The sequence below is a fragment of the Drosophila tropicalis genome, unplaced genomic scaffold, assembly GCF_018151085.1.
Source record: "Drosophila tropicalis isolate 14030-0801.00 unplaced genomic scaffold, ASM1815108v1 contig_845, whole genome shotgun sequence".
In the NCBI taxonomy this organism is placed as follows: domain Eukaryota; kingdom Metazoa; phylum Arthropoda; class Insecta; order Diptera; family Drosophilidae; genus Drosophila; species Drosophila tropicalis.
The window spans coordinates 5,866,477-5,890,621 of NW_027173338.1; the positions used below are offsets into that span (position 1 = coordinate 5,866,477).

General features: G+C 36.1%; 1 protein-coding gene and 1 long non-coding RNA gene across 2 annotated transcripts in view; one reads left to right on the forward strand and one right to left on the reverse strand.

Annotated features, from left to right (window-relative positions):
• DIP-theta (Dpr-interacting protein theta) overlaps positions 1-17,019 on the reverse strand; it is a 41,853-nt gene extending 24,834 nt beyond the window's left edge. Inside the window, exons 1-3 of the mRNA XM_068295079.1 lie at positions 16,787-17,019; positions 6,796-7,401; positions 699-773 (exon numbers count right to left, since the gene is read on the reverse strand). Of these exons, the coding sequence (XP_068151180.1) occupies positions 699-773; positions 6,796-7,084 (364 nt within the window). The 5' untranslated portion in view covers positions 7,085-7,401; positions 16,787-17,019. The remainder of the gene's footprint in view (positions 1-698; positions 774-6,795; positions 7,402-16,786) is intronic.
• LOC137581224 (uncharacterized) lies at positions 14,616-15,028 on the forward strand. The gene is made up of 2 exons (XR_011033106.1): positions 14,616-14,834; positions 14,900-15,028. It is a non-coding gene; the product is annotated as an uncharacterized lncRNA (long non-coding RNA).
• Positions 17,020-24,145: the final 7,126 nt, after the last annotated feature.

Here is a 24,145-nt window from a genome sequence, read left to right on the forward strand (position 1 = left end):
ACATGCTGACGCACATGCATGCAACATATACATTTCTTTTCCCCATATCCATGCCAAGGGCACACGAGAGAGCTTAGCATTTGAAGAAGAAAAACTGAACCTCAGCACGTTTCAAATACAATTTACAATAAATAAAATTTAAAAGCAAAAAAAAAAAAGAAGAAGAAGGAGATATATATACACACAAATACAAAATACTGCGACAAGAGGAACAGGGAAAGGCAACTGGAACGGAGCACAGAGACACGAGTGACTTAATGGCGCCTGGCTTGGATGGAAGCAGACTCTGGGCAAATCTGACTGAAATGAGCACGTGACACGGCTGGGGATAAGTGAAACGATGATATGATGAAAGCAGGTAAAAGAAATAATGTAAGCGCCAGGGAGAAGGAGAGACACCGAAAGCAAAGGTGAAAATTATATACTCTGACTGTTGTAATTATAAAATAATTCAGTTGAATTATGAAAAGGACAAGAGGAAAAGGCATGCTAAAACAGCATTTAAATTACTGATCTTAAAGTCAAGCTTATTAAATCAAAACTGTTTGAATAAGGACTACATTGAAAAGCACATAAAATTCGAACAACGAAATCACCTTAGTCAATCATATCCATGCAAAGATAGTTAAAATCCTGTATGTACCCAATGACTAACACGCATATTTAAATTGAAATAAGTTACTTAAGATATCACTTACCTTTTTCTGGTATTGCATTGACGGCCGTGTCCTCGCGTATATCTTCCAGCAGTTCATCCTTATTTTGCATTTCCGCTAGTTTTGCAAAGTCAAGTTTCAAAACAAAGTTGCCAGGACATGAAAAGAGTTGATAAAGAGAGAGTGAAAATTTACTTTCAGCAGCTACCTTAAAGAAATTTCATTTTGACGACTAAAAGTAGATTAAACGTAAAAGGGGGCCACACACACAACGCCCATAACATTTTGCTTTGTCTTTATCTTTGTGCATTTTACCAATATTTTCTCACACATTTTGTGTAACAGCGGGTGGCAGTCAGGAATGTGATTGCGGGTGTGAGAGTGGGAGAAGAAAATTGTGGCAAATTCAATTCCCCCAGCAGGTAAATGCAGTGTAATGCATGGGCTCATAAAATATTTAGTAAATGCAAGCAAAATGGTTGAATAGATTTACGTTTATGAGTTTACATTCGGAATGTGGTTAAATTAAGTGGTTAAAGTGGTTAGAGAGTGGGTTCCTTTATGGCCTAAAAGCACTTATTATCGACTATAATTAATAGTCGTCTATTCAATTTGTTATTGACATACTATAACTTTGAATTGCCATTTCATCTTCAAGATGTTGGAAAATCCTCAATCCGAAAAATATGCAACACATTTTTCATTTCTTTTGTTGCTTTTTGCTTGTTCCCATTTCACGGTCACGTCTTCTTGCCTGCAAATCACGTCATAGTAGGTAGGAGGAAAAATATTGGGAAAAAAAGTTCTCGTCTTTTTTTTGTTTGTTAAACTTTCACATTTCTTTTGCCAGTAAGTCGGTCTAGGAGTTGAGGCACGTAACATTTTGTTGGCCCTTTGAATGCATTTTCTATGTCTGCACATGAGCCAAAAGCCACAAGAAGGAGGTGGAGCGAAATTTTTTGGGAAGAAGTGAAAGAAGAAGCTATGACAGGAACTGCAACAAAATATTACAAACCCAACCAGGAGCTGCCAAGTCGAGTACAAAAGTTGCTGCCTTTCAGTTTGGTTTTGGATGGTTTTGATGTTTGGTTGGCTGCATTTCCCCTTCCCCAAACATCAACCCTTCGAAAAGAAATCGAATTTATTGCATACTTTTGTGCGTTCTGCAGCCACAAAATGTATTTGCATTGCCCAGACATCTGTGACAAAGTCGAAGTTCTGAGCCCTTTCTCGCCAGTTAGCATGTGCTCGGCGTTTATTAAAATACAGAGAAATTGAATGGCTGGCTATGAGAATAACATTCTGGGGAGGGCTACGAGGAAACATGAAAATTAATTGAAAATTTGTTTCGGTTAGTTTCTTTTTCAGTTTCTTCTCCGAACCTCTCTTGCTTATGTGCTCGTTGTATACGCTTCTGTATTTTGCTAGGCTTCCTTCCAGTTGTTCATTTGTTTGTCACAATTTTTTGGTCTTCAACTGGAATTGCCATCCATTTAATTTATTGATGTATCTGTCTGCACGCACAGAGAACACCGGGCCAGAGACCAAGGTCTTTGGCCACATAAATTACATGACTTTATGTCTATACAAGTCGAAGAGCTGACTTAAGTTAAGAGCTAAGACAAAATATGTGTGCCAAGGTGGCAAAAAGAAAATGGCAAATAAAAATCAATAAGAGATAGACAAAGTGATGGAGTTGCTTTGGTAAATTAATAAAATTCTTTTGCAGAATTCCTTTAGGTTTTTTCTCTAACAAGTTGTGAGATGCATTAGTCTCGGTTTTATTAAATAAAATTTGTTTCTTTAGAATAAATATTTTACTCTAACATTTTTAATATTTTCATTTTTATGAGTATTTTTTCAACAGCCGAGTCAACTTTGAGGCATGAGGTGGAAACGAATAAGATTTTATAACTGACTCCTTGCACTCAAAGTCAAAAAGGAGCATAAACACGCATAGTAAACTTTAAACATTTTAAACATTCAATTAAAAAAACCCAACCCCTTGCTTAAGTTTCATTTATAACTTTATTTAGTAACCACATTTTGTATCTATATACGACGTACATGGTTATCACATTTCCCATCTATATAAATATATATGTATGTCCTTCCATTTTGCTACATCACGAGAACAACATTATCTAATTTCTTCTCGTCCTGTTGCTTTTTGTACATGTTGTAATACTATCATTTCCTTGTCCCGTCATTGCCATTGTCATATTAAATTTTCCTCTATGATTTCGTTTAACTGTTTTTCTAGCTGTTGTCTGTTGTGTGAAATTCCATGCCACGCCTGTTTTTGTTTCGTTACGCCTTTGCTTCCGCTTTGCCCGTTGCCACTGCCACAGCCATGGCAATTGTTTGACAATTTTTCAACAATTTCCCAACTGAGTGCAGAAATTTTTTGTTGCTTTTCTATCTTGTCTCTTGTTCTTTTATTTGTCTACTTTTCCCCCCATGTGTGTGTGTATGTGTTTGTGTGTGCATCTTTCACACGCTTTCGCGTTGCAGCTAAAAGTATGCAACACTTTTTTTTGCTCTCTGTTGTAGTTGGCTTTTTGTTTAGCATGCTGGCAACGCGGCGGATGAGCAACAAGATGAAGGCAGAGTTGGGTGTATGTCGAGTTGGAGGGGAACCAACAATCACGATTGCTTTTGGCCTTTGAGGCTTCGCTTTATTTTTTTCCCTCGCTTTTATTTTATTTTGTAATTTGTGTTTCATTTTGTATTTTGCAGCACATTTCGCTGTTGCCTCTTGGCAAATGTTTGCTTTAACATCATTTCACGATGGCTTCTGCTGTTTTTGTTGTCCCGTTTGAAGTTACCTTTGTACTTTCCCCCATCCCCGCACACAAATTTCTGACACAAATAAAAAAAAAACACGATGGAACAAAAATGTTGACCTGCGATTCAGACTTGTCTCCTCTAGGGGATATGCGTAATAAAAACCAAAACCGGCCATGGCCAAATATCAAGTCAATTAGTAAAAACTTTTGCATAAATGCCAAAGTTAGAGAAATACTGCTGTAGACAAATATATACGTACACCTGGACACCTGATATCTATAGTTATGCGTACAATTTTAAACAGTAAATTTTGCCTGCTGCTAATTTTCAAAAGTTATTCTCAGTCTCTTTGCTTTCTCACTCTTCTGCCAAGGAGAAACGCATAAAAGCAGCAACATAGTATGCGTTAGACTAAGGAATGACTCAGTTATTTAACTGTCTTTCCCCTCTGCCCTCCAACGCCAACTACCATTTCTAGTTCGCCGTCTTATTCTATCACGTACGCAGCATCGAAAAGTTTTATAATCATTTGGACGAAAGTTGCTTCTCGGGCAAACTTCGTTGAAAAGGCAATGGCAAAAATAAGACTTGACATGGCGGAATGGAAAGTGTTACAGATATTTAGGTTAGATTGATGGATAGGATTTAAAGCGAATTCTGGTTAGCGAATTACATTTACCAATAAAATCTTACAGAATAAAATTATAAAACCGTTTAACCTTTATTGTCACAATTCTTAAAAATCATTTCATCTTTCTTAACATTCGTTATCATTACTCAGAATTGAATGCAAATAACTTGTGTAAACTCTTTGAACTAATTGATATCATTAGCTAAGGACACACACTAAAGATGCATAGACAAATTTGAACAAATTTAAGACAAGTTTGTTGACACCTCGAGGCTTAAGGAGGCTTCCAGGATGTTGGATGATTCACCCCTCAAGCTGTGTCTACAAATATTCAGCTAATAAATCATCGAGAACTCTCCCAGCCAGATCTGACACGAAAATTGGCTTGAATGCGTTAAGCAGAAGAAGAAGGAGAAAAAAGAATAGAATAAAATAGAAGAGCATAAAGAGAGAATAACGTAAAACCCCAAGTAAAGAGGGAGAGTGCCTCAAAGGGACTGCCAAATGTCTATAGCAGCAGGTGCGTAAATTCTCAAGGCTAAAAGCGAGTTCGCCGCAAAAAGCGTAAATTAAAACTCGCATGAAGGGTCTGGTCTGGCTCGGTCTGGTCTTGCCTGTCCATAAACGACGGTACCGGGTGCCCAGGGCAAGTGTTTGAGTTAGCGATTTTTCGTTCCTTTTTGTTTTTGCTAGTACCTATTTTTTTTGTTTTTCAATGTTTTTGTTGCATAATTCTCGGCGTACAAACAAACAAACAGACAAACAAAACAGACAAAAACAAAAAATCTATTTTCATTTGCCTGTCTGTACTGGATACGCCTTCGTGTTGGGCTCATGTTCATGTTGCTATTCCTGTTCCTTTTCCTGTTCTTGTCTCATTGTCTGAGACAAAATTTAAAGCATATTTCTTGGCGCTGTGCCGCAAGAAAAATGGCATAATAAATAAATCTACTTTGAATTAGCGCCATTTACTTTACATTTATTTTTGCCGCCGTGCAATTTATGGCCGCTCAACGCTTTGAAGATGATGTTTTTTTTTTTCTTCTTTTCTTGGACCGATTCCCTGTCGTTTGTTGTTTTTGTCGTTTCACAATATTTTTTCTTTTCGTTGTTTTTACTCTCTTTTGGCGGCGCGTGCTTTTTGGCTAATGAAGTTTTGAGGTTAGACAGCAATAGCAACCAGAAAGTGTAGGCCGTCAAAAGCCTACCTACTACCTTATACCCCTAAAGGTGTTCAGTGTGCTCACCTAAGTGAGTTCAAAGTGTGTGTGTGTGTGTGCGTGTGTGGCGGGGGGAGGCCAACGATTCTGTCTAGCAGATTGGCAGAAGCTTTCCTTTTCATTTTAGACTCTCAGAGATTATTCACAACAAGCAAGTGGGAGGCCGAGGCCTGTAGTGCAAATGGCATCTCAATTTATCTTCAAAAATTACCCAAAAATATGTCTGAGTAGGGGGATTAATGTATAAACGTTGAGCCAAATAATGAGGTTAATAATTCAAAATTAGTTTTAGTAATAATGACATTATTTGACCCATTATTGACTTTAATTTTATGACCTCTTAACTCTCTTAAGATCAACAATAAATGGTTCATCGACCCACAAACCAACCAAACAATAAGTTACCAACCAAGACCAGTAATTAATCGTATCTGCCTAAGTAAAAGTAATGAAGCTACTTGATCTTTAATCAATATAGTTTGAGGAACTTTGTATTTTAAAATTGAAAACTGATGGCATTCCATTTCCTTGCAAGTCTACATGCAGTTTAAAGAAATCACTTACCATAAACCACATTTCAAGTCGAATAAAAATTCATTTGAAATTTTTTTGGGGGAAAGAGCTATGAAAAAAGTTGGTCATCTCATGTCAAAGTCATAAAAACGAGAAACTGACGACCCCAAAGCGCCATCAATCACAATGTCAATCTCTTTTTGTCATAAGTAGATGCTACACAAGCACACACACACATACATACATATGTATGTATGTACATACATTGAGAAAGGTTCAACATTGTGTGTAATGTCAACGTTTGTCCACTTGTTGAGTAGACTGTGGAAGAAGCAGCAGGAGCACAACCTGGGCAAATAAAAGGGAGAAGGAAGTCATAGACAAAGAAAACTTAAGTGGTCACTTGCCAGGGACCATGTGTATGTGTGTGTGGGTGTGTGTGCACGCGGTGTATGCTCTTGTCTGTGGACGGTGTGTGTGTGTGTGTGTGTGTGAACAAGGGTGAGGCCGAGTATATGTCAGGTCAGCAGGCAACCACAATACGCATACGCCATGTGGGCGCCTTAATTATGCCGAGGGAGAACGGCTTAAGGTCCTGGAAACACAATGACAACTTAAACAGCCACTAAAGCTAACCAAGCACGTGCTCCACAAAACTCTACCGTCTGTCGTCTGTGCGTTGGTATGTGCAATGAGCCACAATGTTATTCCTATTTTTTTTTTTTTTTTGAGGACTGCCAGACTGCCAAGCACATAATTCAGCTGAAGTGACATCCAGATAACTGGTAGAGAGTGCGGATGGAGGGTTACCACTCAAAAGTTTGTTGGCACTTGGCAAGCTAAGCGATTTGACCTTGTGACCAGAGACGGCAGGCCAAAAGCAAATAGAGCATAAAGAAAATCTATCCCAAACACTTGTGTCGATTTTATGATGGCCAACGCAAAGCAGCTTAAAGTTCGTTCTTTAATTTTGGTAGTTACTTACCCAAATGATGTGCTATATGATCTCGTTCCTCCGATTCGCCAATGATAAACTCTTGATGCTGATGATGCAGATCCATGTGATGCATTTCGCTCTCATCGTGATTATCCTGGCCAGTCACCAGGGAAATGGGCGACATGGACATGAACAAGGACAGGGTAAAAGTGGCAACAATTAGCCATGAGGATATTTCCGGCATTTTATGCTTCCGTTGCTGCTGTTTCATTACGCGGCGTGGCTTCTGCTTCTCCAACATGGCTTCCGTTGTCAACGGAAATATTTTAATTTTCATTTTTTAATACCGTCTCTGTTTATTGTTTTCTTTTTTTTTTTTTGTTTCTTTTTTTATTGTATTATTTATTTGCTTATGCGTTTGTTTGACTGTCAACTTGCTGCAGTTCTTGTTGCTTTTGATATTACGTGTTTTTATTTATGTCTCTTTGTTTCGTTTTCTGTTACTTTTCACTCGTTACTGGCACTGGCATTACATCGGATTCTTTCACTTTCGATGCTCGTCGACGACTTTTAAATATTTATTTGCAGCAAATTGTATAGCTCCGGTTTCTGGCACATCCATGATGGCAGCAGCATCCCTAAGGACACTCGCAGCTGGAAATAGTGAAACGAAAGATGTACGGTATATAAAGGATGTGCGTTGCAAGTGTTTTTATACATTTTTTTGCATATTCATATAATATATTAATAAAAAATTTTCAACATCATCATCATTGGGCGTTATTAAATACAATTTCATTATTTATGCATTTGACATAAAAGTTAAAATAGTTCGTTTACTCATATCCCCGTCATGCCTTCATAAATTATGCAAATTACATTGTGTATTAAAATGTCGGCCGTTACGTGTTTTATGGTCAATGCGGCTAACTATTTAACTTTCCTTAATATTTTATTTCGAGCTCACATTATTTGCAGTTCGTTAATTATATTGCGTATATTCTTTGTTAGCAAAATAACAACACTTCATGTAAGTACATAAAAAATATACGTTAAACTTGTGCAATTCACATTTGATCTTTGATTTGATATACATATTTCCTATTCATCACTTACAAATTCATCATCAAATTATTCAGTTTACAAGGGTATAAATAAAAAGTCTGCCAAAAACTTAGTTTCTTATGGGAGTTTGGTGCATCTTTCTCAAGGTAAGTTAAGGTATGGAAAACAAATATCAAGACGTGATTATAAACCAAAATATTTCTTTCAACCGTAAGGCCCCAAACCCTTTAGCTGTAAAGTTTTATAGTAGGTAAATTTATGATTTAATCGTAAAAGTTAAAAAATGAAATCTTAAAACTTTAAAATTTACTCAAACACATACCAAACCTACCATTGATTACATTTTTAAGTATCGACATACATAATTTTGTCATAAAATATGTAAGGAATTTAACTGATTTTCTTAAATCAATTCACTTCAAAGGCAAAAATAATTAATTTAAAAAATTTGCACATATTTGGAACTGAACCTTTTATTGCTGTTCAATCCTTGCAGTTCTGTTTAAGTATTCAGTTCTTTTATGTAATGTACACACATACATATGTATGTGTATAACCACCTATGTATAGATGCATGTGCTTTTATATATACACATATGGAGTCAACTCAGTTTGTGCCTTTTTCGATTGCCAACATAAACTATTTACATATGGGCACTTGAATAAATGTACAGCCAAGGCCACAGCCAACGAGGCGTATGAGTAACTTGACATGCTTCATTTGTAGCATTGGCAAGCCTTAGAAAATAATATTACTTTACCATAGCACAAGCAGTTCTCTTAGATTAAATTGCAACTACAGGGTATACTAATGCAAGAAATTTACTTAAAAGAAGCCATTAGACAGTAGACTAGCTTAAACTAACTTGAGCAGTAACAAAAGAGAGTGAGTTATAAAAGGCAGTTACCCAGGGCAAACTAGTGAAGTGTTTAGAAATTTAATTAGAAATTAGTGGCATATTTTTTCACTTGCTACAGGGTACCTCACACTTGTCATCTTGGCTTAAAATGTTTGCCCTTTTTCTGCATTCATTTAGCATACATTTTGTAAGGATGTACATGTAAGAGAGAAAAAATATAGCAACGGATGCTTAGTTTAATTGCTGGGAGCTAGCAAATTAGAAAACTCAGACTGGAAGCTTGAGTACAATACACCCAGAGAGAGAGATGGAGAGAGACAGAGCGACATTGAAAGGAGTTGTAGAACGAATAACGAGAACTTGGTCAATGGGGAATGGAAAACTTGGAAAACAAAAGTCAAGTTGGTAAACGCAACGGAAAGCGGCAGAAAGGCATTTAAACTTTTCGACAAGTTTAATTTCCCGTTGAGGGGCCAACCAGACTAGAGAAAGACAGCATGAAAAAAAAAAGGGAAATACATATACCGAATGACAGAGATGGAGATAGAGCGCTTATGAAATTGAAAGCACTCTCAATCTATGATGGAGTCGAAGGAGTCCGGCAATCAACTAATTGCGTTCAGAGTGAACCACATTGTCGCCTTTCTCAGCTCTGGGACAATCAGTGCAAAAGGTCAAAAAGGTTCATTCCATTTCTTATAGTATTATTATCTTTGCTTATTATTACTTTTGGCTTCTCGTTGTCATATTTTTTGTGTCGGTGCTGTGCTTTTTTTTTTTCGTTGTTTCTTTCATATTTTTGGCTTTTTATCAGTTGACCAGGTGAAGTTAATGAAGAATAATGTTCAGCCTGTCCTTTATTTTGACCAGGCTTTTGTGGCCTTTTATGGGTTGCCTTTCTTTTTTGTTTTCTGGACACTGGAAATGTCATAAAGATAAGGAACAAAAAGCCATGGGGAAACACCATGGACAGCGGCAGAGTGCCAGAGAGAGAGAGAAAGAGATTGGGGGTGAGATAGACACCGGGTGAGGTTTTTGGTGAAAACTTGAACGAAATGTGACAAATGGTTTTTTATTTAATAAATTGGCTTAACCGGTTGGCGTGTAACGGGACAACTGAATGTGCCATGACCTGTGACCCGGGGAATTCTGACATTTATGGGCGTAATTGAGTACAAAAAATGAAATGAAATGATTACAGGGCGTGGCTTAAATTTGTGACAGCTTGTTTGAAGTTTTTCATCTCATTCTCTCAGTTCTTTCATTTTGTTTTGTGCACTTTCTTCCATTGTGTTGCCGTTTATCGCTTGATTTGGATGGTGTGAAAAAGATAAGAATTTTTAAAGTGAAATTATAGTTGGGTGTCATTTCAGGTCCTTTTGTTTCTTTTTTAAACGAAGGAAAGAATAGGGTTTCTCTTATAACAGAGACTTAAAGTCATTAGTTCGTAAACTTTTCGATTCGTAAATATAAGTCTCAATCGCTTTAAATAATTTGCACTTTTTCCATTTTCAAAAATGATTTCCCATGATCAATTAATTCAAATTGACATTGAGCGAAAAATCAACATTGCTAAAATTCCTTGGATAATGGGTATTTACCCCCAACACCTGCCCATAAAATGATTGAGCACGCAAGAATAAAATTGGAGGGGAAAAATTCCAAAGCAAAGACAAGTTCCATTTCAGACAAATTGTACTATTGGCCTCATTCAACATTGAAGGCAAATATGCCATGAAAATTCCAAACAAACTCGAAGATTGTTAGGTCAAATGCTTACAGCCAACTTGCTTCAATCGGGTTAGGTTAATGCGCTTTTCTGCATATTACCAGTGACAGCTTCTAACATTTTTATTTAGATTTTCCTCTGCTCCAGCTTTGCGTATCTATTCCAGCTCAACTTGGTCTTGTTTCTCCATCAGCAGGTGACATAAACAAGCCTTTTATTTGGCATTCCACTGCAGTTTCTGACACGCCAAAGGCGCAAAATGTTAACATAAAAACGGTAAAAGGAATGCGGCTAAAGCCAAAAACAAAATATCGCGTGAGAAAATATGAAAGCAACAGCAGCGGCAAAGCAAACGGGAAAGGGAAAGTTAGTGCAGGAAGAAGAGCAAGGTGTGGTTATGGGTGTGTGGGTGGTGGTGGTGGTGGTGGAGGGGTCACAGCATTGGGAGTATCATTTGTTATTTCATTTCCGCAAAGGAAGCCAAAGAATGCACGAATCGGGGGATTAGCGACGACTGTCAATGACAGTTGAAATCATAGAGACGCCAATTTTTTGTTGTTTTGGTTTGGGAATACCTGCTACCGCGATGGCAACTTTACTTCCTTGGTACCTTCCCTCAATCTCTTGGCCACATTTCATTGTTTGTCATTTAACGATTGACAGTTGGCGATAAACAAAACGAAATGAAACTGAAAATGAAATGGAAATGGAAAAAATGCTCGAAAGAAAACACACCTCGCCAGCGTTTTGGGAATGGAAAATGGGAATCTTAATGATGACGCTGCAAGACAGCTCCGTCCCGTTCCCTGAATAGAAGGTGTCAACTGTTTTGGCCAAGATTGCTTAGTGAGCCAGCCCGTTTATATAGCTGGGTCTTTTCATTTTGTTGTCTCTCCGTCTGGCTATTTATCATTATGACATTGTTTGGTTTGCTTTCTCCCTTGGCTTCGCATTTCATTTGCCCGAAGCAAGCGAAACAGATGCTGGCAATGTTCCATTCGTAGTCCTTCGTCGTCTGTTAGCGCTGTTAATCAAAGATAACACCAAGTACCGAGGACACCCCAAAAAGGACACGAGACTTAAGCAAATATCTATTTAAGCGTATTCAAAGCAAGACAATCACTCAGATTTTGACCTATAAATCAGTATAATTGATGTAAAATATTTACTTTATACTAATTTGCTCAGATTATGACAAGAGTCTACGGAAGTTTTAACAATTATGATGAATATTTGTTAATTCTTTTAATCATCTGTCAATACTGCCAGCAAATTGATTACTTTTCATAGATTTATGAATTGCAAAAAAAAAAAACACAAGAGATTAAATTCCAAGGTACTTGAAGAACTTTTTTTGTCTTTACTTTTTGAATAAATATTCATGATTAATGTCTAATTTTTTATTAATAGTTACTAGTTCTCTGAATTATAAACGTTATTTCTCTATCTATAGTAAATTTATTAGGAACTTTATAAGTTTTCTCCTTTTCTCTCTCCTTTTTAGATTTGCCTTTCGGTTAAATATTTTAGAATGTATTTTCCTTACAAATCACAACAAGTAACAATTTGAAAACAGGATGAAATATACATACATCAAGAGATGATATTAAAAATAAGTTAAATTTTAAGGACGTAACTTTCATTCAAATAAAATAAGACCTTTATAAATAGTTTAGAAGGAGAACCCTTGAAAAATTGTGAAATTAGTTCTCAGTTATCCATAATTGTGCCATTAGAACATTGTTTATTTTTGATGCAATTTGTAACCGACATGAGCCGGCTTGAAGTATAAATTTAATTTTGCATTCGCTTCGTCATGTAAAATAAAAATCAAATCACAGCCCGTCCATCTTAACTGTCAGTTGCCTTTATGCATTCTTGTGCTGATGTTTTGCTGGTGCTGTTGCTACTATTTCTGCTCCAGCTGGTTGTCTTTTCTCGGCGGGAAAAAATGTTTTTTAATATATAAAAATGGCCCCTTCCATTGGCCTGACTAACTAGCTCCTCGCATCTCTCCTGTTTTTCTGTTACTGCTCTTTCAGTCTTTCTTCTTGGGGGGTTTTTATTTCCCTTTTTTCTTTCTTTCTTTTTTTTTTTTCTTGTATGTTGTTCGTTCGTTCGTCTTGCATTTGATTAACCTAGAAAAGGCGTTTGGGCGTGGTGGCTGTTGTTGCAGTTTCTGCATTTTCTTAACGGGCAACTTTAATACAAAATGCGGGTGGCAAGGAAACGAACAAAGAATGAAAATGCATAAATGCATAAAAAATTGGCCAGCTTACAAGCAGCTTTACATATGTAGGGGTTCGAGCTGAAGGAGAGGTCTGCCATTTTGCGGGAAGAGTGCGACGTGTTTGGTGTTTACATTGTTGGAGTAAAGATTTTTCCGACACGTGTGTTTGCTTTCCCTGTACACACTTCCGTGTCCTCACTTGGCCTTACCTCAGTGACTGACTTTCTGTGGTCAGAAAGGAGAGTGAGAGAAACCAAGAGACGTTATCAAAGTGAATCTTGAAGCTGGCTTTAATTATGTTTTTTTTTAAATATTTAAAGGTTTTCCGAAAATAATTTGCTCATCAAAATCAATCCATCCAATTCAGATTTTGAATTTTTTGTGTTTAAGATAAAAAAATTCACCCAAATGTGGAAATTAGTTGCTGCCACTGCACCAAAAAGTATGCTATGAAAATTGTTCCTTGCATATGCGTGGCTCTGCGCATGTGGTATGCATTGCATTTCCTCTTTTTTTTTATTTTCTCCAATTTTTTTTTTTTGTGGCTTTGTCATGCATTTCCGGTTTTAATGATTATAACACAATCAAGTGCATATTGCCTAATTAGCGGACCTCGTGGAACAGCAAAATGCCAGTCAGGCCGCATAAAGTGCATAAAATATTTGCCGCGTATCCTGTGGGTGTGTGTTTGTGTGTGTGTGTGTGCAGATGTGCGCGAGTATTTTATGTCGCTTATTGAAAGGCATGCCACAAGCGAGGGTCGTTCAATAGATGTAGCAACAAATTTCATGTTGGTTTTATGGCTGCTGTTTGTGTGTTTGTGTGTGAGGTAAAGCGCATTCGTACATATACTTATACATACATACATATGTACATACGTACGTAGATTGGATGTGAGTGTATAATGACGACCATTTTCGGTTGTTAGCTATTTCAAACACTCGACAGCTATTCATTAGCACGAACTACACTTATTAACATAACTTTGAAATCAATAAACACTGTCTTTCAAGAATGGAAACGAAAATTGGGTGAGGTTTTTTGTTGTTGGCTTATTATATCTATATTTATTTCTAATCCACAGACCTCCTAGCAGTTAGTTAATACTGGTGACATGTTAGATGGACTCACATTTCTAAACAACCGAGGAGAAGCTAAAATTCATAGTATAATTTATTATCTTATTTTACATTTTTTTACTAAGGCTATAAAGATATTACGATCGAACTAGAAGTATTATACCCTCTTTCAGGGTCCAATAAAAGTCTTTCTTGTCTACAATATTATTCACAGTGCATTCTGTCGACAATGAAATGCAGCTGAATGTTTTTGTTTCCATTACTAAAAACAGAAGTTTATATCAAGATTGGATTTGTTTTTAATGGTCTAATGATTGGCTCAAACATTTCGAAATGGTTAATCTCCTAGAAAGTAACAGACATCGATATAAAGTTTTAACATCCTGAGAACTTCAAATATACGTATGAACATTTTTATTTTATTTACTTTTACTTGATGTTGAAATAATAAATGATTTACCCTATGATACACCCTGGATTCATTTCTAGTCAAACATATATGTTGCAAACTACACAATCTGTTGATTTCTGAGGATCTTCAAATTAAATATTTATGCTGCTTATGATAATTTCAGTTATTTCAACTTACATTTCAAAATTTATTTTGATTAAAAAACGAATGGTAAATAATATCGAATCTCTCATCTCTGTCAACCTGCCAATCGTACGAAATGAAAACTTATTTGGTATTCCTTGTATACCTAGCAAAAACTGTCCTCTACCCAAAGATTAGTATGATGCATTGACATGGTTCCATTTCTTTGATGGAAACCAAAAATTAAATATCAAATGTCTAACACAATGTGAAACAAATTGAAAGCGTAATAAATCGATTTAGTGGAGAACAGTTACAAATTGCTTTATATGTAAATTTATTTAGCTAGATCAAAACATTCAAAGTTTTGCGAGCAATGCATTTATTTTACAACCTTTACATATTGGCCTTGTGCTGCGTTGAGAGATTCAATGAAACTCTGCCGAAAGATTTAGATCCAAAAATATTATGTGAACCGAATAATCGGATTTACCAGTGGAATTGTACGAGTGCCATTAACCGATGCAAATGCGATGGATATGAACAATCAAATCTGAATTGAGAAATGCATCGGATGCGAGTAGTTTGCGTAATAAAAGTTTTAATTATTTGCTGTTGGTTGACCAGTTTAGTTTCAATTATTTTTTGGCAAAGTCTACACACAGAAACTGGGACATCTGCTAAAGGACAACGCTATCTCTGTACTCGGGAAAAAGATGACTTTAAATGTTATGGAAATCGCTGCATATGTAGGAGAAAACAATAAACTTTTGTAAGCGTTAATAGGCATTTTAATTATACGAGAATTTTAAAAATATAGAAACGAAAAGCTTTCATGAATCACAAACAAATATTCAATATCAATATTCACATATTGATAACATCATCTTCATTCGAGAAGCCGGGCTGAGGACTAAAGTTGCGTGGTTGCTTGACAAAACTCAATTTCTCAATGCCGGTTACACGGCGAGCTAACCATAAGAACGGCTTTTCAAAATTATAGCCAGTCTTCACTGACATTGGATAGTAGGGGAGATTATGTAGATGAAATGTCGACTCGACCGATATGGGCAAATGAAAATCGGCCTTATTGCCGCACAGAACAATCGGTATATCTGGACATGTGCGAATCAATTCGCGATGCCATTGCGCCACATTGAGAAATGTCTTGGGTCGCGTTACATCAAACATTATAACGGCACAACGAGCTTGCAGGTAATAGATGTCACGTAGACCACGTAGTTCTTCCTGACCGGCCGTATCCCAGACGTTAAAGCTGATTGTTCCTTGACTTGTATGAAACTTCAAGGTATACAAGTCCACATTATCAGTTGGCACATAATTCACTTGAAATTGTCCTGCCAAGAGGCGCTTAATGAATGTCGATTTGCCTGTCTTACTGTCCCCCCAGAACGACACACTTTATGTTCATATAATCGGACATTCTCAATATATTAAGTTCAGTAAAGATTCTTGATAATAATTTTAGTATTTTCGTTGTGTGTAGTGTTCAATATATGTCGTATTGTTAGCTGGTTTTGAATATGATCAACAAATTCCAACGAATCGAATATGCAAGGCTAAGTTGATGTAATGTTTAAATTTGAGTTTCAAACAAGTTAAAGTATACAAACTTAGATTCTTGCCTGTTTATTCAAAACTTATTCTAAAAGGAAGTAAAATTCAATCAAGAAGCTTGTTTACCACTTAACAGAAACTTTTGTTAACTAATCAAAAATTATTTAAAAAAAGTCGTTTCTACATTAAAAATTTAATCCAAAGTCAAAATCAATTTCAATTCAATTGCTAACTGTTGTACAACCGAATCCATTGATGTAAATGATAAAAACTAACCACATAAAGTGAAATTATCGTACAAGAAAAATGTTTTCATGTTCATTTCAATTGCAATTTTTAATGTGTTATTTGTTGTGGCTTTAGCACAAATTCTTGTTTTGCAGATTTGTTTTTATTGTTTTGGTTAGCGGTCTAATCCCAGTTTATTTTTATTAGGCCCATTTTTAAGTGCCATAATTAAATGTTAACAAAAAATAAACCTGTGGTTTAATTAAATCAATTACCTCAAAATCTGATCATAGCACGAAATTTAAAATCGATTCAAACAATGCAACGTCAATTGCATAACTTGGCCAATAACTTTAAAGTTTTCTTTCAAAATAATAACAAAAAATATAAAAGAATCTGTCCCTAAGGTGTAGTGCTTTATGGTTTATGGCCACGCTCGAATGCACCAATGACCAGAAATGCAATCAGTCCAGGCGGAACTTAAGTTGCAGTTGGCTAAAGTAAACAGCAGGGAAGCCAAGTTTCCGGCAGCAAGGGACAACAAGGACTGTTGCCCTGTGTACGAGCCAAAAAGAAGACTAGTAAATAATTCGCGTTAAACGTTGTATGAGAAATGAGGTACGAAATTCAAGTTGACACTGTGTCCTTTGTGCTGAAAGAGTTTTTGTTTCTATGCATTTGGGTTTTCTTTTCTTTCATTTTATTTTTAACTTTAGTCTTTGCAAGCTTACGTACAATGCAAGATATTTCGTTGCATACTTTCAGGATGCCTTCGCAACGTTTATTTCACTTTCTTGCACTCTCTCTCTATCTCTTTGCATTTGCCCGCTCTCAGGACACACTATGGATTGACACTTTTTCGTTTTTTGTTTTTTTTTTAAGAATTGCAAATCACGAACGCGAATGTTATCGTGTTGTTGTTAACTTGGTATTTTTGGTATTTCAGTTTTAGCCGCGTAACGTGTCCGTCAGCGTGGCACACTAAAATCATACTAAACTAATTTACTTAGCAGCACGCACTGATTACACAAAGTCTTCAGCCAACGAGGCTCAACGATGTTTGCCAGGACACGAATCCTTGCATCGGCACTGCCACCAAAAGCCGAGAGAGCACAACTGTTAAACGAAGTTGTTGTGTGAAGTTCGTCGAGTAGGCAAACGAAGTTGCCGACTCAAGGACGAAGTTGTCAATGCCACCGCCATCGGCGTCCTGGCAAAGAGAACATTCAACAGTTTAAGAGCATAACAGCTGTTCGACCATGTGAGGCTTAACATTGCAATGTTATTGTGGGTAAATAAAGGGATAAATGTTAACAATTCAACTACATAAACAAACAACACTTGAAGAGTTTCGAAGCAACAAATTAGATGTTGATTGCGCGGTCTCAAGAGTAAAGACATTAAATATATACCTATTCGGTCAATAAGTGAATGCTTTCATTTAAAAATTTTTGTTTGATAAATTATTTAATTTGAAACGTCTCTCCAATGAACAGAAAGACTAAAACAAATTTTTCAAACCCATTTTGTTGGTAGGTTTTTAAATTTAATTTTGAGTGCAAAACGATTGCCTATTTATTTACAAATTGTAAACTAGAAAATTCAAGCTTACTTTGTGTTGAAAATATAAATAAACAAAACGAACAATGGTTCACAATGTTATGGAAAATAGAATCGCATAAGTGCACTGAATTTGATAAAGATGAATGCTAACAAAAGCTGAGAGTCTTCGTTGGATAAGTCTTGGCTAAATGCAAAATGTTTCTACAATTTAAATTTTGCAATTTTTAAGAACGTAAATTTAAAAATAATTGTCCAAAGTTGTTCTCTTCTTATCGATTTTCAATACAAAATGCTAGTTGCTTTCAAGATTGAAATTGATACATTAATTTATCGATTTATATGCAAAATTATACTCTTAAAATTTATGTCATTTCATCACCAACGACGACAGGGTCCAACACTAAGTAAGCTATTTTCTCCCATATCTGGTCAAAGCCTTCAATCATTTAAAATGCCAAACCGACACACACACACGCACATTCACCAATGCAAGAATCAAACATTATTTATGCAAATTACAAACCATTATTATTAGAACTAACAACGACAACGGCAACACAATAACAACAAAATCGGGCAACAAACTCCCGACCACCCTAAACCGCCAACTGCCCACGGCCAGCAGCAAAACCTCAAACCCGAAAGCCTCAAAAAAAAAAAAAAAACCAACAACCATGGAAGAATCCAACCATATCCGTCATAGTCATAAGGGCGCTCTTGCCCAATGCATTGGGGAACCAATTTGGCAGCCGGCATAAATAAATTTCCACTTAATGTAGGTCAGTAATATGTGTGCTGAAGTATTTTACAGAAAGAGAGAGCGAAACACAGACTTGTGTATGAGTGTGTTTGTGTTTTAAAGAGAATGAAATACTCTCTCAGTTTTTGAGACACATGTATTTACTCTTTTATAAAGGCTTCCTCTCTTAAATTGAGATGCTAGAATAAAATGCCTTTACTAAAAACGAAGTAATTGACTTGCATAATAAACGACTTTCATCTAAAATGCTTTCAATTTTTTTGTAGCACACTTTTCAGAGCACAATTACATGTAAATGAGTTTATCTTAAAATTGTATAATTATTTTAGCAATTGAAATTAATCCATTTCTAGGACCTAGAAAAACTTTGCTGCAATATGGTCGATTGTTAAATCATACGACAGATTTTCGGTCAGAGAAAAAGTTCTGAAAATAATCAGTCAATCTAGTATGCAAAATTTGTATACCCTTGCAAAAAGGGTATATTAATTTTGGTCAGAAGTGTGCAACGCATAGAACGAAGCATCTCCGACCATACAAAGTATATATATTCTTGATCAGCACGACGAGACGAGTTCAACTAGCCATGTCCGTCCGTCCGTCCGTCCGTCCGTCCGTCCGTCCGTCCGTCTGGATCAACGCAAACTCCTCCTACACCGTAAGAGCTACAGAGCTGAAATTTTGCACGTAGGCTTGTATATACTGCAGGCGTTGTATATCTCGGATTCAGCCGGATCGGACCACTATATCATATAGCTCCCATACAAACCCCAAAGTCACGAACAGTGACTTTTCTCAATAACTTCGTTATTTTCTATGCTATTATCGTGAAACTTAATATTAGAGAGTTTACTACGCCTATAAGCGACTATGCCAAATTTGATCAAGATCGGGTGACTATATCATATAGCTCCCATACAAACGGCCAAGTCACGAACAGTGACTTTCTCAATAACTTCGTTATTTTCTGAGCTATTGTCGTGAAACTTAATATTAGAGAGTTTACTACGCCTATAAGCGACTATGCCAAATTTTATCAAGATCGGGTGACTATATAATATAGCTCCCATACAAACGGCCAAGTCACGAACAGTGACTTTCTCAATAACTTCGTTATTTTCTGAGCTATTGTCGTGAAACTTAATATTAGAGAGTTTACTACGCCTATAAGGGCCTATGCCAAATTTGATCAAGATCAGGTGACTATATCATATAGCTCCCATAGGAACGATTGGTCGAAAACAGTGACTTTTGTAAATAACTTCGTTACTTTTAACGCGATTGCTTTTAAATTAAACATTTCTTAATTTAATATATATATTAATGACTGTGCCGAATTTGATAAAGATCGGGTGACTATATCATATAGCTCCCATAGGAACGATCGGTGGAAAACAGTGACTTATTACAATATCTTCGTTATTTCCTATGATTGTAGGCCTTTCTTTCTCAAGCTTAAGCCTTTTTAGATAAAACGTTCTTCCACATTGATGGCTAGGTAAGGATAGAGTTACCAAAAAAGTTGCAAGGGTATACAAACTTTGACGCGGTCGAAGTTAGCCCCGGCCCTCTGGTTATTTCTGAAGTGGAAACCTAATAAGGATCTCCCTGATGAACCACCTCTACACAGTTCTATTAAAAATTGATGAACCATTATGAACCATGATAAACCAAATGTCCATCCATGTTTCAACTATATGCTAGTGTAGTAAGCATATAACAAATAAGTTTTGTAGCTAAGGGTTTTCTTAAAGTTTTTCTCTTGCTTCTTATTGATAAGAATATAAATTATATGTCTTAGGTCTAAGTATATATAATAATGAATGTTCTTATAAATGGTTCTCATTCTTCACTAGAATGAAGTCAGTAAAGTGACTTATATCTATCATATTTGTATTAACTTAGGTTTCTCTTCTTACATGGTACATAAGGTAGCAGAGAATGGTTTTCAAATTCAACCGCATGCTTGAGAATAGACAACAAAATAAAAAAAAAATGAAATCCTGATCAGTGGGAAGAAAATCCCCTTTTCGTATGTATAAGCAGCCGGACTCTGTTGCATTTGCCTGTGGCTACATAAATAAAAACAAGGACCAAAAACTGAAAACGAAACTGTGTGTAAACCAACGAAATATTCATCCTTACACACTCTTACATTGTACTTTCATAGATTTTTGGGTAGTTGTCGTCCCTCCGCTCTAGAATCGTTCTTTTTCACACACACCACTCTTCTTGGTAACGCATACTATTGCAACTCAAGTTGGTAAAATTTATGTACAAACTCACTTAGGCAAGAATGTTTATGCGTTTTGTACGTGTTGGGTTGCTGTCGCTCATATGAAAAGTGAAGAGGAGTGCAGTGAGTGGAAAGAAAGAAAGAGAGAGAGAGAGAGAGAGAGAGAGAGAGTGAAAGGGAAAAACGAGGGAGAATTCCCCTCCCATCACCGTTGCTGCTAGCCTTCCATCTCCATCTCCCCCATACATTTATTTTGTCATTTTGTGAACGTTTTTTGGCAACATTTTTGAATGCCGTTTGCACGCACAGCAGGCTGACTAGCTGCTTGGCTGCTTGGTTGGCTGGCTGGCTCGCTCTCAGGCAAATGTGTAATGAAATTTTCTTGTTTTTGCTAATGACTTAAATGCAAAGGAATTTATGTAGCCATGTATACCAGTTAAGCTAATTGCAAGTGACATTTGATTAAAATGGAAATACTTAGGTGATGTACAACAAATTATGCTTGAAAAAGTGTACAAATGTCCACAGTATGTTTGTCTTTAAAATATAAATATTGACTTATCTTATCAATAAATATACGAAATAAGTTAAATTATACAAAAGTATTGTTTCGTCTGTTCTTCTGTCTTAATGTTGCACTGGTAAGAATCACAAAATCAAGAGAAAACACATAAGTTCAAAATTAAAAGTCTATAAAATATTAGAAAATGTTGTTTACTTCTGCTGCCTAGTTAACATTTGTTGTAAATGCTATTTACTTCAGCACATTAAGTGAGTATCTTTCTGTCTGAAGAAATTTATTGCACTTTTCTCAGTTGGATTTACTTATATCTTTTCGTCGTGCCTTCAAGATGAGGGCCAATTAACTGTCACCTTAAGCAGCTATTCCGTTAGATGTATTTACATATAATTAGCTGTCAACTACGAGAGGCGTCTGCGGCCATTAGAGGCAAAGGGAACTTGCAATTTTTATGCATTATTCCTGCAGAGTTTTCCACAGTTTCCACTTGCTCTGGCTCTCACGCCTCGTCCAACTTTGACAATGAAGTTGCAAGGATGACGAACACACAAAAAAAAAAAAAAGAATAAAAATGTATATCTATGTAGCAAAAGAGAATATCATTGGCATGCAGAAAAGTTTTGTGCCTGTTATAGGGGAAGCTGTGGCAGGTCTCAGTATGCCATTGAGGCGCCAACTTAATAAGGCCACCAGCCTTTTGAGAGAAAAGCTAATAGAGAAGTAGAAGAGAAAGTGCTGTCGATGGCTTTAAGAATCTAAATTGCATTTTAATAAAAAAAAAAAGAATAATAAATATTGTCATAAATTCTCTTTCCAAATGCACTGAAAAGTGAGAGCTGCACTTTAAGGTTTTTAATCCCTTGACTTTGGCCGGGGTGTAGAACTAGTTGAACCCTAATTAGCCAGTCAGCTTGGCCTGCATTTTCATTAACTCGGCACAAACTGTGTCTGCCATCATCAGCGAGAAACGGAAAATCAATGCACATTTTGTTTAGGCATCTCCGCACTGTGCCACTAAAGCTATGAGGCCGTCGATGAGTTTCAGTTACCGTTAACGTTGGCTTTTCTTTTTTTTTTTTTTTTTTTGGCTAATGCAGTCAATGTAATTATCTGTTGGATTTGCTGGATCGGCAAAAGTGCAGATAGGGCATGTAACTATGCCCTTACCAAATTATGGCCAAATGCAAAGTGGGAAACGAACGCGATGAAAAGGAAATGAATTTGGGATAATCATTGAACCATGGCAACAACTCTAAGCGAATTCTCCCAGTGCAGTTTATGCTAAACTAGTATCTGTTAGTATAGTTTAGAGTCTGCAGAATACATATTAATATTAGAAGACAACCCCAACTAAACTTATAGATGGCCCTATAGCACACTCTTTAAAGTCAGTCTACATAAATTGCAGTAATTTGACTTATTAACTTATTGAGTTTAAATATTAAATCAAACTGACAGTAACTGTTTTTTCTATAACTTGCAGCATTCAAATCATAAAAAGAATACATTTTTTTTTTTTTTAAATTAATTAGTGAGTATCCGAAGGGCATGCAGATGATTTGCCACATATGCATGTCCTGTCCACACAGATGAACTGATCCTTTTTGGTGCAGAGATATCGTGTCTCAGGTGGATGAACGTTACGCATTCGTGTTGATGATCTTCCTTCTCTTTGTCGTGACTCATCGTGGCCATGAACAGGGAAAAGACTAAGAGCTAGAAGCAAAATCAAACACAAGAGACATCTCATTTCTGAAACGTTCAAAAACTTACTAAAACTTAATTGAATTTATTTAAATTACAGGTAAAAAAAATGAATTTGTTATGGTTACAATTCCGTTAACAAATAATAAATTGCAAAAAAGTGACTTTCAGATACTCTGCCTTAAGCTAAAAACAAATTTTTCGATTCAAAGTTGAGTAATTTGTGATTCTTCGGAGATTCAAAAGGTAAGGAAAACCAGTGTGGGTATCTGGCAACAGGATAACTCTGTTAACGGCAAATCATTATAAATATTTTATAGAAATATTATTCCGTTTAAAAATAATCATAAAGTCAGCACAAACCACTTTAATAAGAGTATTCAATACCATCTTTATGTTTATTTCACAATTCCACATGCAAAAAGAAACAAAAACCTCAAGCTGTAGATCCAATCAAGGGAGTGGTTAATAAAATTCACAATTTCATGCAACACTGCTTACGAATTGTATGCGAAACAAATGCATTAAGTGGTTTTGTTCCAACATGCAAACAGTTTTGTTTGTGTTAGTTTTCGAGCAATGTTAAAAAAAAAGAAATGAATCAAATACAAATATTTGTTAAATGACATTTTATGCCTTCTCTATTTACTATCATTGTGCACAACTCTATGCACTGTATATATTTATATTTATTTATGTACATATTTACCGCTTTATTCACGATATACTGTTTATTGTTTATGTTTTCAGCGAGTACCATTAAGTGCAATAATCCGTAAAGCGAAATATTCATTTCCATAAAGAGGCACTTAAGAGGGAGAGAGAGAGATGCACTTAGAGTCAATTATAGGCTAATTAAAAGAATGCATTTAGTTTAGTAAAAGCAAACATTAGAGTTTAAACGAAAGTAAGCTTTTGATTCTAGGATATCTAGTGGTCGGATTTCATGAGTCCTTTCTTTTAAAGGCTTACCAATTCATTTCAGTGGCAATGAAAATATGTGTTTCCTTTGGATTTTGTTAGTCTGCCCTTGCCATTGTGCCATGTGCCAAGCAACTGTCGTTAAGTAAATATGTTTTTGTTTTTCTTCGTTTTATTTTTATTTATTTTACGATTAAGCCTGCTCAGATTTGTTGTCGTACACCTTCTGCCATTTGTGCTCCCTCTTGCGTCTTGTAAAGACACAAACACCACACACACACACACCCACACACACAGAGACATATTTTGGGGCAATTTGTTGGGCGTTAAATGAAAATTAATTGTAATTACATCTGTAAGACTTCTTCGTTTATTGCGGGTCTGTCGTAA